The sequence below is a fragment of the Myotis myotis genome, unplaced genomic scaffold (genome assembly GCF_014108235.1).
Source record: "Myotis myotis isolate mMyoMyo1 unplaced genomic scaffold, mMyoMyo1.p scaffold_m19_p_9, whole genome shotgun sequence".
In the NCBI taxonomy this organism is placed as follows: Eukaryota; Metazoa; Chordata; class Mammalia; order Chiroptera; family Vespertilionidae; genus Myotis; species Myotis myotis.
This window is the reverse complement of record NW_023416401.1, coordinates 76,370,815-76,386,224: the sequence shown is the minus strand read 5'-3', so window position 1 is coordinate 76,386,224 and position 15,410 is coordinate 76,370,815. Positions and strand designations below refer to the sequence as shown.

Here is a 15,410-nt window from a genome sequence, read left to right as displayed (position 1 = left end):
GACTGAAGGGTCCCAGGTTCAATTCTGGTCAAGGGCATGTACCTCGGTTGTGGGCACATCCCCAGTGGGAAGTGTGCAGGAGGAGGCTGATCGATGTTTCTCTCCCTCTCTGTAAAAAATCAATAAAATATATTTTAAAAAAATTAACAAGCTAAATAGTACTCTCATACCTAATGCTATAAGACAGGCTCCTTTGGAAGCTGCAGGTAGTAGTGAAATGAAGTATTAATATAATGGCAAATATATAGTTTGGAGGAATTAATAGAGCTTCTAAAGAGTCTAAAAAATAAAGTGTTTCTTTATGCTTCTTACCATCTTGCTCTGTGCCTGCTAATTGTTTACTCTGAAAGCAGTGTTAGTATTTCAGGTGTGTTCAGTTTAGAGAAAATATTTATATAAAAAATAATTTGGGTTTCCTCACAAAAGAAAAATTAGTGCTTGTATACATTTGTGATAAAATAGTTCTTTCTGGAAATTACACTGCTTCATACAAGTCTGTTTCTAGGTACTTAAGATAATTAGTTTCTTAATAAAGAGACAAAGGACGTTAGCCCGAGATGGTTTGGCTCAGTGGGTAGAGTGTCGGCCTATGGACCAAAGGGTCTTGGGTTCTATCCTGGTCAAGGGCCCATACATGGTTTGCAGGCTCCTCCCTGGCCTGGTCCGTGGTCGGGGCTTGTGCAGGAGGCAAACAATTGATGTTTCTCTCACATAGATATTTCTGTCTTTCCCTCTCTCTCCCACTCTCTCTAAAAATCAATGGGAAAATATCCTCCGATGAGGATTAAAAAAAGAGAGAGAGACAAATTGTGGTCATGAAGTTTTGAATGATACAGGAAAATATTTATGATATAAGTGAAAAAATTAGGATAAAAATTATACTATATTATGTTCATACTTTAAAAATATAGAGAAAAAAGCAGAAGAAAACATGTCAACTTCAGCAGTCATTGCCTCTATAATATAGTATAATATAATAAAATATAGTATTGTGTATGTTTTTTAAAAAGTATATGTTTTTATTGATTGTAGAGAGAAGGGAAAAGGGAGGGAGGGAGGGAGGGAGGGAGAGAGAGAGAGAGAGAGAGAGAGAGATGCTTCCTGTACCCATCCCAACTGGGGATGGAATCTGCAACTTGGGTATATGCCCTGACTAGGGATGGAACCGATGACTTTTTGGTGCATGGGATGAGAGAGAAACATCGATCAGCTGCCTCCTGCACACCCCCTACTGGGGATGTGCCTGCAACCAAGGTACATGCCCTTGCCCGGAATCGAACCTGGGACCCTTCAGTCTGCAGGCTGACATTCTATCCACTGAGCCAAACTGGTTAGGGCCACATGGTTTCTTGTTACTGGACCTTGAATGCCAGGTTCTTGAGTCTCAATGTCATAGAAATGTGCATTAAACTCAGTACAAGATCAAGCAGATAGAGTTTATTGAAAAGAGCTTGTGCACAGGGCAGTCAACCAGAAAAGAGAAGTTGAGCTTCCTGAGGTTTCTTGTGGAATGCTCATATAGGGGCCAGGGGTGGGTGCAGGGTTTGGGAATGAGGCTGAGGTCAGTTGTCCCATGATTGCCATCTGGTGGTTGATCCTGGATAATCATAAGATGTTTTCCACGGTCAGTGGACCACTCAGTGGTCCTGTACAAAACAACCATTTTGCAGAACATGATATTAAGGAAGAATGTTTTTTACAATCTTTTCTTTAAGGATGTGGTTAGATTAATTTGATACTGAAAGCAAGGAGTCATAGTCAGGCCTCTAAGATGGATTTTTTCAGTCAAGATGGAGTCCAGCCCAGCATGAACCCATGCTCCAAGAGGTCACTGGTACAGTTCCCAGTCAGGGCACATGCCCGGGTTGTGGACTTGATCCCCACTGTTTCTCTCATCATGATGTTTTGTCTCTCCCTCTGCCTTCCTCTCTGAAATCAATAAAAATATATATTAAAAAAAATAGTGTTAGGTGAGTTGCTGGTGCTCAGAATAAATCACCATCAGTTTTTAGTTATGGGCACCTCTACATGGCTTTCTTATGGAACTTCTTTTGCATCAAAGAGGAACAAGATTAATTATAAAATATTATGAATAAATTGGAAACATGGTAGCATTTGAGGAATAGCAGTTTAAATCTACCACAGCAACATATATTATGCTATCTACAGGAAAATTCCCTTGAGTCACATGGAATGATATACAGATAACCTGATTCTTTGTTTTAGAATAGTTTGAGACTTGAAGTATAAAATCTTTATGGTCAGTATGGTAGATAGTCTCCAGAAATTAACCATGCTTCCCAGTGGTTGGTCCTATGACTTACTTTTGACCAATAGAATGTTTCAGAAATGATGCTGAGGCCAGATCACAAAGTGTAGCAGTTTCTGCTCTGTTATCTTGGAACATAAACACTGGGTGAAGCCAGCCACCGTGTAGGAAGCCTGACTTCCATACTGTAAGGGAGGGGAGGAGGGAGGGAGGGAAGGAAGGGTGGAGGGAGAGAGAATGAGAATTGAAATCCTAGCCTAGGCTGTGAGTATGAGGGAAGAGACCATTTTGGACATCCAGCCAAGTTGACCTTTCAGTTGACTCCCGCCCAGCCAATATCTGCCTGCAATCACATGAGAGATTGCAGACAAGAGCTATCTAGCTGAGCCTGGTTAACTCACAGATTTGTTTTAAAACAGTATGTTTTGGAGCAGTTTATTACAAAGCAATAGATCATCTAAATGGGAATAATGTAAAGAAAGACTATAGAAGTTATATTTTGATTCCTTCAATTTAAAATATACTAAATTTAGTAGCTAGGCTAAGGGACTTCAATAGAGTTATCTTAATTGCTATCCGGCTTTTTTGGAATATTTGTGTAATACACAGACTTTTTCTTTTTAAAATAATTTTCAGAGACTGCAGACAGAGTGGCATTGTAACAAAGATGTTTCAGGTGGAATATGAACCACCAAATGCGGCCTCTTCAGAAGACAGTGTTGAAAACATTCTCGAAGATTCTTCAAAGCAGGCAAGTAATGAAACTATAATACATTCAGATAGTCACCACGTTCTTGGTTCCTCCTTTCTCAGTGGTCACATCTTCCCTTTTATTTCATCACCACAGTCATTCTACCCACAACCCTGGTCATTATCAACCATTGCAAAGTATCTTTGCTGATTTCCCCGCTTTGGTCCACCTGTAGATTTTCCTACCTATCAGAATTGCCCATGTTCTAGTGTCCTCAGTGACTCCCCCTTACCTATTGAAGTAACAAACCTTTAGGCTGGCATCCCAAAGGATCACTTTCTGTCCTAAGTCATCCTTTCTTGCTTTGTGACTCCCCTGTATATATTCCAGCCAAACTAAACTGTGTTTTCTGTATTCTATCACTGCTCCCCTAGCACCCAGGCCTTCTCCTTTTATAAAATGCTGTGAATATGTGATTACTTTGCTCCTTGTCTATCATCCCCTTGCACTGTAAGCTTCAAGGTGGCAGAGAGTACGTCTGTCGTACTCAATTCCTTGCACAGGGCCAGGTAGGAGAGGGCGGTGAGTGTATATTTATTGAATAGATGCACCAGACTAGTAGAGAAGCCCTCAGTGTGTATAGCTTCCTGTTACGTTGAAATCTTCATTCCCAAGCAGCTGCAAAGCCCCACTTTGGGGAGTGAAGGAGACCTATCTAAAAATGACTTTTGAAACTTCAGACCCTGTGTTGTTGGCCTCAGTGAGATAGATCCAAGGATCAGAAGATGGGCCAACCCATGGAAAGGCAGTAACTAAAGAGTCTGGCACAGAGGTCGTGTTGGGGGTGACATAAAGTTTTCTGGGGAGTCCCTTCAGCCCAACAGTGGTCCAGAGGCCAGAGGGGAAGCTGTGGAACCAAAGCAGTGGGTGTCAGTAGAACATGGGTCTCAAGTATGATCAGGGAAGGGATCTGCACAGGGCAGGGCCAGCCAGCAGAGGCTGAGCCTACATGTGTCAGCAGGTGCACAGGCTTGGACAAGCATAAGAGACTGAGTCCACAGAGAAGAAAGCCCAGAGAGGAGTGTTAAGGGCTGTATGTGGGCAGGTACTGTACGTAAGTCCTATCTTGGTCTGACCCCACCCCGTCTTTGCTGCCTGGATTTGGTAGTTCCCTGGTCATTATCAGACTCCCATGATGGCAACATCCTGCCTACGTGTGCTGCTACCTGCCTCTCATCTTGACCACTTGATCTGGTGGGGCTTATGCTGCCAGCCAAGCAGCTCAGACACAAAGCTGTGCATTTCCAGAGTAAGGTGAGGCAGAAGTCACTTTGTAAATCCTTTCAAGTAAGAAGTATACGCTATGACACTGCCTCTACCATGTGACTTAATGTTCACATTCTAAAGTGGGCCTAATTAAGAGACTAACATGCAATGTTTTCATTCCTAGGAATTGAAAAATGGATTTGTTGCACCAAAACCAAGGAAGAAATCTAAGAATGTTGAACATAAACCTGGTTGGAATGTTAACCATAGACATCTAGGTATGACATGAGAGGATGAGGTTAACATTTAGTTTTCTAAACCCCAAACAGGTTCATAACTTACTTTGTCTGCAGAAGGGTTGGAATAAGAAATACTGGAACAGTAAAGCCATAATTTGAATTTTAATGCTATCTAAGCTAATGGCTTATCCAGGAGGGCTAACCTAGGAGTCCAACAAAGTCAGGTTTATGACTCCTTGCAACACACAAGAGGATCCATGGGGTGTATCACCAAACAAAGGAAAAGATAGTAGAGGGTTTGGGGTGTGGGGAGCTGGCACGGCCATGGCATACTCAGCCCCAACGTGCCTTATGTGCCATGCCAGCTCAGGCAAGGGTGATCCTGAGTGGGGGCGGGGGGGGTGAAAGGATTGAGAAAAGACAGATAAGAGAATGAAAGCTGGGTCTCGGTGGGACGCTGTCTCCCTGATGAGACCCATGGCTGAGTATGCCATGGCCATGCCGGCTCCCCACATTGGGGGAAGAGTGGAGTTTGTGTGAAATGGAAATGAAAGCAGAGTGTTTGAAAGGCTCAAAGCACAACAGGGATGAATGTGAAGTGGTCATTATCTGGTGTGGGCTGCCTAAGGGAACCAGTATTCTCTTATCTTGGAAACAACAAAGATAAATGTGACGTTGTGCTCAGAAACCCTTCTCTGAAGCTCTGCACCAAGTTGGAAATTAAGGCTGCTTGTCCATGTCGAAGTAACTTAGGTCCTCAGGCAAGAGTCAGATGTTTCATTCTTACTGAGATGCTTTGAAACACCAGTTTCTGAAAACCTGATTTCTAGAGAAGTTTCTTGGCAGGTAAGAAACAATGTCACTCAAAGGGCGTGCTCTTAGGACATTTTACTGCTGCACTGTGTTCTGGGGAGAAATATTTCCTATAAACTTGCAGTTGGGTTTATCTATTTTTCTAGCCTGATGTGAAATGTTTTGGAATGTAGCTGGGCAGATTTTAATTTTCTTAGTCTGGGCTAATTTTTTCTTTCTCAGTGCTAATTCAACTGAGTGGGGTCATCTTTATGTAGCTGCTACTTTAAAGAAAGGCTGTGATGACAGTGGTCCCTTATAAAAAGTTTTGCAACTATGAAGACATTCGCATGATTATATATATAATTACAGTTGTTCACAGAACGATGTTTTTGTTGTATTTGTATACCTCGAGGTAGGTGAAAGAACTAAGTCTAAAACATTGAAAGATCTTTGCTTTTCAGACAGCCACCTGGAAAGGCCCCCTTACCGTGAAGAATCGGTTTCTAGACCACCCAGAAATCCACCCCAGGTAACTTCTAAGGAAAATCTTCGGAGTACTGAACACCTACTGCCTTTTTAATGTTTCCTGTGAAATACTTTGAGGTAGTGTTTCTCAGCCTTTCACCACGTGCCAGGAACTGTTTCAGAGCTGAGACACTGTGTTTGATAAGAAAGCCTCCTGTGCTCATGGAACTTATATTTTATTGGGGGTGGGGGTAGGCAGATAATAAATATGTAAATAAACAAAAAATTTTAAGTTGGGATAAATAAAATGAAAAAGATAACACTGGGTAATGGAATAGAGCAGTGGTTTTCAAAGTGTGGATCTCACAGACCAGTAGCATCAATATCACGTGGGAGCAAATTTTCAGCCCTGGCTGGTTTGGAACAGTGGGTAGAGCATCGGACTGAAGGGTCCTGGGTTCAATTCCGGTCAGGGGCAGGCAAATGCCCAGTTGTAGGCTCAGTCTCCAGTGGAGGGGGGGGCAGCGTGCAGGAGGCGGCTGATCAATGATTCTCTCTCATCATGATGTTTCTATCTCTCTCTTCCTTTTCCTTCCTCCCTCTCTGAAATCAATAAAAAAATAAAAATTTAAAAAAATGCAAATTTTCAGGCCCCTCCCCAGGTCTACTGATTTAGGGACTTGGGAAGTGGGCCCACTAATCTGTTTTAATTAGCCCTTTTTCTGATACACACTCAAGTTTGAGAACTACTGGGATAGAGAATGACCATGAAGGAAGGACAGTATTCTAATTCAGGGTAATAAGAGAGGGCTTCCTTGAAAATATGACATTTGAATTGAGCCTTCAAAATGAACACAAGCCAACCCTGTAAAGATCTTGGCAGCAAGTACAGAAAAGGGGGGATTGCAAGGAGGCTGGTGTGGAGAGCAAGGTAAGAGATGGGGTGCGAGAAGTAGACTGGGGCCGGAGCATGGAGAACTGTGGTTCTCAAACATCACTGCACACGAGAATCACCTGAGGGGTTTCAAACCAATCCCAGGAAGCCAACCTCAGGAATTCTGATTTAATTGGTCTGATACGGGGTTTGGGCATGGTTTTATTTTTAAAATTCACCCACAAGTGATTCTAATGGGAAGGCATGATTGGGAATAGCAGATGCTATGGGTGAGTCCCATTGTAAGGAGTTTGATTTTCTAATTATAAAGGGAATTCATTTGGTTGGTAAGACATGATCTTATTTACATTTAAAAGAAGAGAAGGGGGCTCTGGCCAGTGTGGCTCAGTTGGTTGAGCTTCGTCTCATACACTGAGAGGTCGCCAGTTTGATTCCCGGTCAGGGCACATGACCGACTTGCAGGCTCAATCCCCAGCAGAAGGCAGCCCATCAATATTTCTATCTCTCTCTCCCTCTCCCTTCCTCTCTCGCTCTCTCAAATCAATTTTGAATTAAAATTTAAAAAAAAAGAAAGAAGAGGGGGGCAATAAAAGTTTTTTTCTTTGGCCATAGTGTGGAGATTGGGCTGTAGAGGAATCAGAGGAGAATATCATTTGGGAGAAATGAGAGATGAAGGTGGTTTCTACCAAGGTTGTGCAAGTGGTGATCATAGGAGGCAGTGGGAATCCAGGGTTTTGGAGATAGAGCTGACAGGTTTGGCTCAGGGATTAGATAGGTAAGATGAGGGGAAAGGAAGAGTCAAGAGTGACCTCAAGGTTCTGCCCTGAGCATCTGGAGGTGATGGTATCATTAATGGAGAGAAAGATGAGGGAGGAGCAGGTGTCCAAAGACTCATTAGAAATTCAAGTGGAGGCCCTGGCCAGGTAGCTCAGTCAGTTAGAGCATCATCTTGATATGCCAAGGTTATGGGTTCGATTTCTCATTAGGGCAAACCAAGAAGCAACAATGAATGCATAAATAAGTGGAACAATAAATCTATCTCCCTTTCTCTTAAATTAAAAAAATTCAAATGGAGGTGTTAAATACACTGTTGGCCATGCAAGTTCAAACCCGGGGTAGAGTCCAGGGCTAGAAATACATATATGTGGAAATATTTATTATACCAGAGCGGGCAAAAGTAGGTTTATAGTTGTTCATATGAAAAATACAATAATTAATAAATAAGGCTGTCCAGAAAAAGAAGATAGCACAAGACAAAATCCTTGACTTTAGAGGTTGAGTAGAAGAGGAAGAGCCTGAGAAGTAGGAAGAAAGCAAAACAAACAAACATAGAAAGCCAAGAGAAGAAAGGGTTTTGGAAGAAGACAGTGGTCATCTATGTCAAATGTTACTGGGATTCGAATTAGACAAGCACAGGGATTTGCCCATTGGATTTAAACAAGATGGAGGTGATTTATAATAGAAATAAAAGCTATATCAATACATTTTTACCATATAATACAAGAAAGATGCCCTTATACTAGTGGCCATCTACTACTACTGTTATAGCAATTTGATTTTTCAATGTTTATAAAATCCAAGTTAGAATTTTGGCATCTAAATGCAACCCAAGAGTTCTTGCTCTCTCTTCCTCCAATCTGAGCCCTAGGTAGAGCATATATGGAGTCACATTTTTTATACAGCCACAAACTGCTTCTTATGTACCCATGATTCCAAGTCTGGTCACACTTATAATCTATAATAATAAAAGCGTAATATGCTAATTAGACCCGACAGCCGAATGACCTTCTGGATGTCATTCTGGACATCCTTCCAGATGAAGCCGCTGCAGCAGGGGCCGAGGCAGAGGTGGTTCGGGCGATCAGGCAGGCAGGCAGAGTGGTTAGGGGTGATCAGGCAGGCAGGTGAGTGGTTAGGGCTGATCAGGCAGGCAGGCAGAGGTGGTTAGGGGTGATGAGGCAGGCAGACAGGCAAGCAGTTAGGAGCCAGCGGTCCTGGATTATATGGGGGATGTCTGACTGCCGGTTTAGGCCCAGTGGGATCGGGCCTAAACCGGCAGTCAGACATCCCCCAAGGGGTCCCAGATTGCGAGAGGGTGCAGCCCAGGCTGAGGGACCACCCCCTCACCCCCGTGCATGAATTTTGTGCACCGGGCCTCTAGTCCTATATAATGAAAGCCTAATATGCTAAGTGTCCAGTTGTCTGGTCATTTGTTCAACCAATCAAAGTGTAATATGCTAATGATATGCTACTCAACTGCTCGCTATGGTGTGCACTGACCACCAGGGGGCAGGCAGTTGACTGATTAACCAGTCACTATGATGTGCACTGACCACCAGGGGGTAGACACTCCAACCGGTAGGTTAGCTTGCTGCTGGGGTCCAGCCAATCGGAACTGCGAGAGATGGGCCCGAGATGCCCCGGAGCTCTCCCTCGGTCCCTCCCTGGCTGGCCAACCTCCCATGTCCCTCCCCAGCCCTGATCATGCTCCGGTGGGGTCCCTTGGCCTGGCCTGCATCCTCTCACAATCCAGGACCCCTCAGGGGATGTCGGAGAGCTGGTTTTGGCCCGATCCCGCAGGCCAGGCTGAGGGATGCCACTGGTGCATGAATTCATGCACTGGGCCTCTAGTCAAGTATAAAATTAAAAAGCATGTTTTCTGCCCAGCCAGCATGGCTCAGTGGTTGAGTGTCGACCTATGACTTGTTAGATTTCCAGTCAGGGCATATGCTCAGGTTGCAGGCTCGATCCCCAGTGTGTGGCTAAAAAGCATGTTTTCCAAACCTGGTTGAACATCAGGAACACCTAGGGGTAACTATATATATTTATTTATACAGACTAGAGGCCTGGTGCATGAAAATTTGTGCACTGGGGGGGGGGGGGTCCCTTAGCCCGCCTGCCCCTTCTCACAGTCTGGGAGCCCTCAGGGGATGTCCTACTTGTGGCTTAGGTCCGCTCCCCAGGGGGAGCGGTCCGAAGCCACAGTCTGGCCTCCCTCTGGGGGAGGCGACCGTGCTGATTAGGAGAAGGTGACGCCCCCATCATGCCTCTGCTGCACCCACTGCCGGCTACCGTGGCTGCCTAAGCCTCGGACCTGCCCTGGCAGCGGCAGCCACCATCCGTGACTTGCCTGAGCCTCAGGCAGCCACTGTGGCTTTGTCCGTAAGGACATCTGGAAGGATGTCCAGAAGGCGTCTGTCCTAATTAGCATATTACCCTTTTATTAGTATAGATTCTCAGCTATTCCTCCTGAAATTCTTCTAGATAATCTGATTTCATAAGCCTGGATGGATTCCATGGAGGACTTTGATGATCAGTCCAGTTGGAGAATCACTGGCCTAGAAGACTAACTGTCCTTATCTCAAGGTTAAGCCCATTCCTTCACTTCCAATTTCTAGTGCCGTGGTGTGACTTAGCCAGAACCCCTGGCTTCTTTCTTCTCCCCACCCACTCTGTTTTCTAGGGATCAAGCTCACAACCCGAGCATGTGCCCTTGACCAGAATCAAACCCAGACCTTTCAGTCCGTAGGTTGCTCTGTCTACTGAACCAAAGCAGCTATGGCCTCAGTCTGTCTTTATCCATCATGATGCAGGCTCAGTCCCCAGTAGGGGGCATGCAGGAGGCAGCCAATCAATGATTCATCATTGATGTTTCTTTCTTTTTTTTAAATTAAATCTTTATTGTTCAGATTATTACATTAGTTACTCTTTTTTCCCACCATAACTCCCCTCTACCCAGTTCCCACCCCACCCTCCACCCTCACTCCCCACCCACTGCCCTCATCCATAGGTGCACGATTATTGTCCAATCTCTTCCCTCACCCCACACCCCTTGCCCCCCCCAAGAATAGTCAGTCCATTCCCTTTCTATGTCCCTGATTCTATTACAATCACCAGTTCATACTGTTCATCAGATTATTTATTCACTTGACTTTTAGATTCACTTGTTGATAGATGTGTATTTGTTGTTCATAATTTGTATCTTTTTCTTCTTCTTCCTCTTCTTAAAGGATACCTTTCATATAATACTGGTTTGGTGGTGATGAACTCCTTTAGCTTTTTCTTATCTGTGAAGCTCTTTATCTGGCCTTCACTTCTGAATGATAGCTTTGCTGGATAAAGTAGTCTTGGTTGTAGGTTCTTGGTATTCATCACTTTGAATATTTCTTGCGACTCCCTTCTGGCCTGCAAAGTTTCTGTTGAGAAATCAGCTGACAGTCGTATGGGTACTCCCTTGTAGGTAACTGATTTTCTTTCTCTCGCTGCTTTTAGAATTCTCTCTTTGTCTTTTGCTCTTGGCATTTTAATTATGATGTGTCTTGGTGTGGTCCTCTTTGGATTCCTTTTGTTTGGGGTTCTCTGTGCTTCCTGGACTTGTAGGTCTATTTCTTTCACCAGGTAGGGGAAGTTTTCTGTCATTATTTCTTCAAATAGGTTTTCAATATCTTGCGCTCTCTCATCTTCTGGCACCCCTATAATTCTGATGTTGGTACGCTTGAAGCTGTCCCAGAGGCTCCTTACACTATCTTCGTATTTTCGGATTCTTTTTTCATTTTGCTTTTCCGGTTGGGTGTTTTTTGCTTCTTTGTATTTCAGATCTTTGACTTGATTCTTGCGACCCTCTGGTCTGCTGTTGGGAGTCTGTATAATATTCTTTATTTCAGTCAGTGTATGCTTAATTTCTAGTTGGTTCTTTATCACAACATCGAGGGTCTCATTAGATTTCTTGAAGATCTCACTACATTTATCGGCGGTCTCACCAGTCTTTTCAAGGGCCTTATTAAATTTATCGGCGGCTTCTAGACAGTTCTTTAAAGATCTTAAAAGTGTGGGTTTTTTTTTTATATATATATTTTATTGATTTTTTACAGAGCGGAAGGGAGAGAGATAGAGAGTTAGCAACATCGATGAGAGAGGAACATCGATCAGCTGCCTCCTGCACATCTCCTACTGGGGATATGCCCGCAACCCAGGCACATGCCCTTGACCGGAATCGAACCTGGGGCCTTTCAGTCCGCAGGCCGACGCTCTATCCACTGAGCCAAACCGGTTTCGGCTTAAAAGTGTGGTTTTGAACTCTATATCCAACAGTTTGCTTTCCTCCAGTTCTGTCGTTTGTGTCCTGTTTCTTTGTCTCGGCATTTTTTATGCTTCGCTGTGTTGATAGAGTGCCTTTCTGTGCTAAGTGTCCCAATTACCCAAGGTAGACACTCTTGGTGCACCCCCTTGTGGGCTTTGTGCACAGTCTTGTTGTAGTTAAGCCTTGATTGTTGTAGTTATCACTGTGAGGAATTGACCTCCAGGCCAATTGTCTGTGAGAATCAGCTGTGTCTGTAGTGGGAGAACTTCTGTGCTGGAGACACCCCTCTGGGGCTAGACTTGCTTCGATGGGGCTTTGGTGCTCACTGAGTCTGCCCCCTGAGTGTGTCTTTTATGGTTCCATGGAGCTGCAAACTGGATGGTCCCACTCTGACCTCTGGGCTTCCTGGCTTCTGGATCTCTAGGGAGGTGCTAATCTAGCCTTTGCCTGAGGCTATCCAGCAAAAGTCTCCCTGCAGGGCTTGGGCGGGGCGGGTCCCGTGGGATCAACAGGGCAGGGTTAGCAATTATGGCTGCTCTCAGTCTTGCCCTCAGAGGCTCTGCTCCTCAGTGTCCCAGTAATCGCTGAAAGCCCCACGGAGAGAAAGCTGCCCTAGGGTTCTGAGCGATGCCAGACAGTCCCGCTTCTCCCGTATGAGTCTGGGTCCCTAGAGACTCACCCGGAACTGGAGCTCAGAGCCTGAGACTCCCTCCCAATTGAAAACGACAACCGTGCCCTCAGCTGTCAGCCAGCTCCGCATGCACTCCGCGCCTTAGTATTTTACTTCAGCACTGCGCCTCCTCTGAGTCTCGGTATGCTTTTCTCTTTCCTCCTAGTTGTAGAACTTCCACTCAGCCAGACTTCCTGTGATTCTGGATGATGTCCGTTCCATCTTTTAGTTGTATTTTTGAAGTGGTTGTTCGAGGCAGCAAACTCCGGTGTTTACCTATGCCGCCATCTTGGTTTCTCTCTCCATCATTGATGTTTCTATCTCCCTCTCCCCCCTTCTCTGAAATCAATAAAAATATATTTTAAAAAAAACGACAGACTGAGAAACTATTCCAAATTAAAGGAGACAAAAGAGACATGACAACTGAATGAAAGTATGATACTAGACTGAATCCTACACCAGGAAAAATATAGTTGTGAAGACATTATTGGCACAATTAATAAAATTTAAATAAAGATCTGTGGGTTAGATAATAGTATTATGTCACTGTTAATTTTTCTGGTTTTGATAATTCTGTTGGGTAAGAGGGCATCCTTGTTCATAGGAAATGCACACTGAAGTATTTTGAGACAGGGCATCATGACTGCAACTCATTCTCCATGGTAGAGAGAGAGAGAGAGAGAGAGAGAGAGCGCAGTTGGGCAAAATGTTAACATGAACAGTTGGTTATACTGGCTATACAGGAGTTATTTGTATAATCCTTGCAACTTTTCTGTAAGTTTGAAATTATCAAAAGAAAATTTTATAAGAATAAAATAAAACGGGATAATCGTACTCAAATCATAAGGTCATTGTGAAGTGTCAAGGAGAAAATGGCTACAAAAATGGCCAGGCACATTTTACTACTGTCAGACCCTCAATAATTGTTAGCTTCTTTCCTTCATGTTCCTTCTCCAAACTTCTTTCTGTCCCATTCTCCTACCACTTGAACATACAGATCACATAAAACCACCTGAGTCCCAGGATAGGCCATGTGCTAGCCCCCTCCTGGCATCAAGCACAGTACCTGGTACAAAGTGAATGCTTAAATAAGTATGTCGAAGTGAGTTAAATATTTGTGGATAACAGCAGAAAGTTGCTGCATTTATTCTTTAGGTGAGTCCTTTTGAGTTTCCTAGGGATATAATCTTTGAGAAAATAGAGCTAACTTAGGTTTAAATACTGAAATCGGGTCCGTCTGATGGTAAATTCAGATATCTTTTCTTGTAAATTTATGTTTTTTTTTGTGTTTTTGTTAATCCTCACCCAAGGATATTTTTTCCATTGATTTTTTTAGAGGAAGAATGAGGGAGAAAAGGGGGTGGGGGAAAGAGGCGGGGAGAGAGAGAGAGAGAGAGAGAGAGAGAGAAACAAACATCAATGTGAGGGAGATACATGGATTGGTTGCCTCCCACATGTATCCCAACCAGAGCTGGGGATGAACCTGCAAGCCAGGTACATGCCCTTGACCAAGAATTGAACCCCCGACCTTTCAGTGTGCAGGGCCCACACTCTAACCACTCTGAGCCACACCAGCCAGGCCTAAACTTACGTTTTTAATGGTTTTTAATGTAATATACATATATGATTATGACTAGCACTTTAATTTTTTAATGGTGGGTACTGGGATAATCATTAACTATGACTTCCCCAATCTTGATTTTTGAAGGGTGGATGCTGGATGTAAGACAAAATATTACAGTTTGTAGTGAAATTTTACTATACCACAGCTTTTACCAAGATTCTGTTATATTCTTACTTTTAGTTCCCTAGTTTTGCACACATAACTGGCCATCCGAGTTTGACAGCTACAGAGATCATGAGAATTCAAAGGGAGACAGACTTTCTCAAGTAAGTAATCTCATTCTCTTTACTGTTTCTTAAATCCTTCTACGACACATTATGGTCAAAAAGAATTTAAGGATGGAACATAATGGTGTTTGCTTACCCCTAACTGTGTTTTATTAAATTTTTACAGATTTTAAAGGCATAATTGGCATACAATAAACTGCATTTATTTAATGAGTACAATTGACATATGAATATAACTCTGAAACTATCACCACAGTAAGAAAATAAACAAATCTATTACCTCCAAAAGTGTGTACCCTTTTGAAATTTCTCTCCTGTGCCTTTCCTTATCCCCAGGCAACTGTTGATCTGCTTCTTGTCACCGTAGCTTAGTTTGCATTTCATTCCATATGTAACTAGAATGTTTCTGTATGTACTTTTCTTTTTTGCCAGCTTCTTTAACTCAGCTTAATTATTATTATTATTATTTTTAAAAAATATATTTTATTGATTCTTCACAGAGAGGAAGGGAGAGAGATAGAGAGTTAGAAACATCGATGAGAGAGAAACATCGACCAGCTGCCTCCCGCACATCTCCCACTGGGGATGTGCCCGCAACCCAGGTACATGCCCTTGACCGGAATCGAACCCGGGACCCCTCAGTCCCCAGGCCGACGCTCTATCCACTGAGCCAAACCGGTTTCGGCTCAGCTTAATTATTTTGAGATTTGTCCATGTTTTGCATGTATTAAACATTTTTTTCTGTTTATGGTTGACACGATTATAGATGTTTCCACTCCCCCTCACCCCACCCCTTTGCCTGCCTGGCCATACCCCCCTGTTGTGTAGTTTATGGGTTATGCATATATATTCTTTAGCTAATCCCTTCACCTTCTTTCATCCAGTACCCCCTTCCTCCTTACCCCTGATAGCTATCAGTCTATTCCATGTATCCATGCCTCTGTTTCTATTTTGTTCATCAGTTTATTTTGTTCATTAGATTCTACATATAAGTGAGATCATATGGTATTTGTCTTTCTCTGACTGGCTTATTTCACTCAGCATAATAATCTCCAGGTCCATCCATGCTGTCACAAAGGGTAAGAGTTCCTTCTTTTTTACAGCCACATACTATTCCATTGTGTAAATGTACCACAGCTTTTTTATCCACTCATCTACCGATGGGCATTATGCTGTTTCCAGATCTTGG

At 43.4% G+C, this 15,410-nt stretch overlaps 1 protein-coding gene across 6 annotated transcripts in view; it reads left to right on the top strand.

The window, feature by feature from the left end:
* Nucleotides 1-15,410, top strand: part of DZANK1 (double zinc ribbon and ankyrin repeat domains 1) — a 62,899-nt gene that overhangs the window by 6,771 nt on the left and 40,718 nt on the right. For all 6 annotated transcript variants that reach the window (XR_004970110.1, XM_036323509.1, XM_036323506.1 and 3 more), the window contains 4 exons: nucleotides 2,906-3,020; nucleotides 4,411-4,504; nucleotides 5,722-5,789; nucleotides 14,175-14,260. Coding sequence is in view for 5 of the 6 variants with exons in the window: in XM_036323506.1 (XP_036179399.1) it covers nucleotides 2,906-3,020; nucleotides 4,411-4,504; nucleotides 5,722-5,789; nucleotides 14,175-14,260 (363 nt within the window). In the remaining variant the exon portion in view is untranslated. The remainder of the gene's footprint in view (nucleotides 1-2,905; nucleotides 3,021-4,410; nucleotides 4,505-5,721; nucleotides 5,790-14,174; nucleotides 14,261-15,410) is intronic.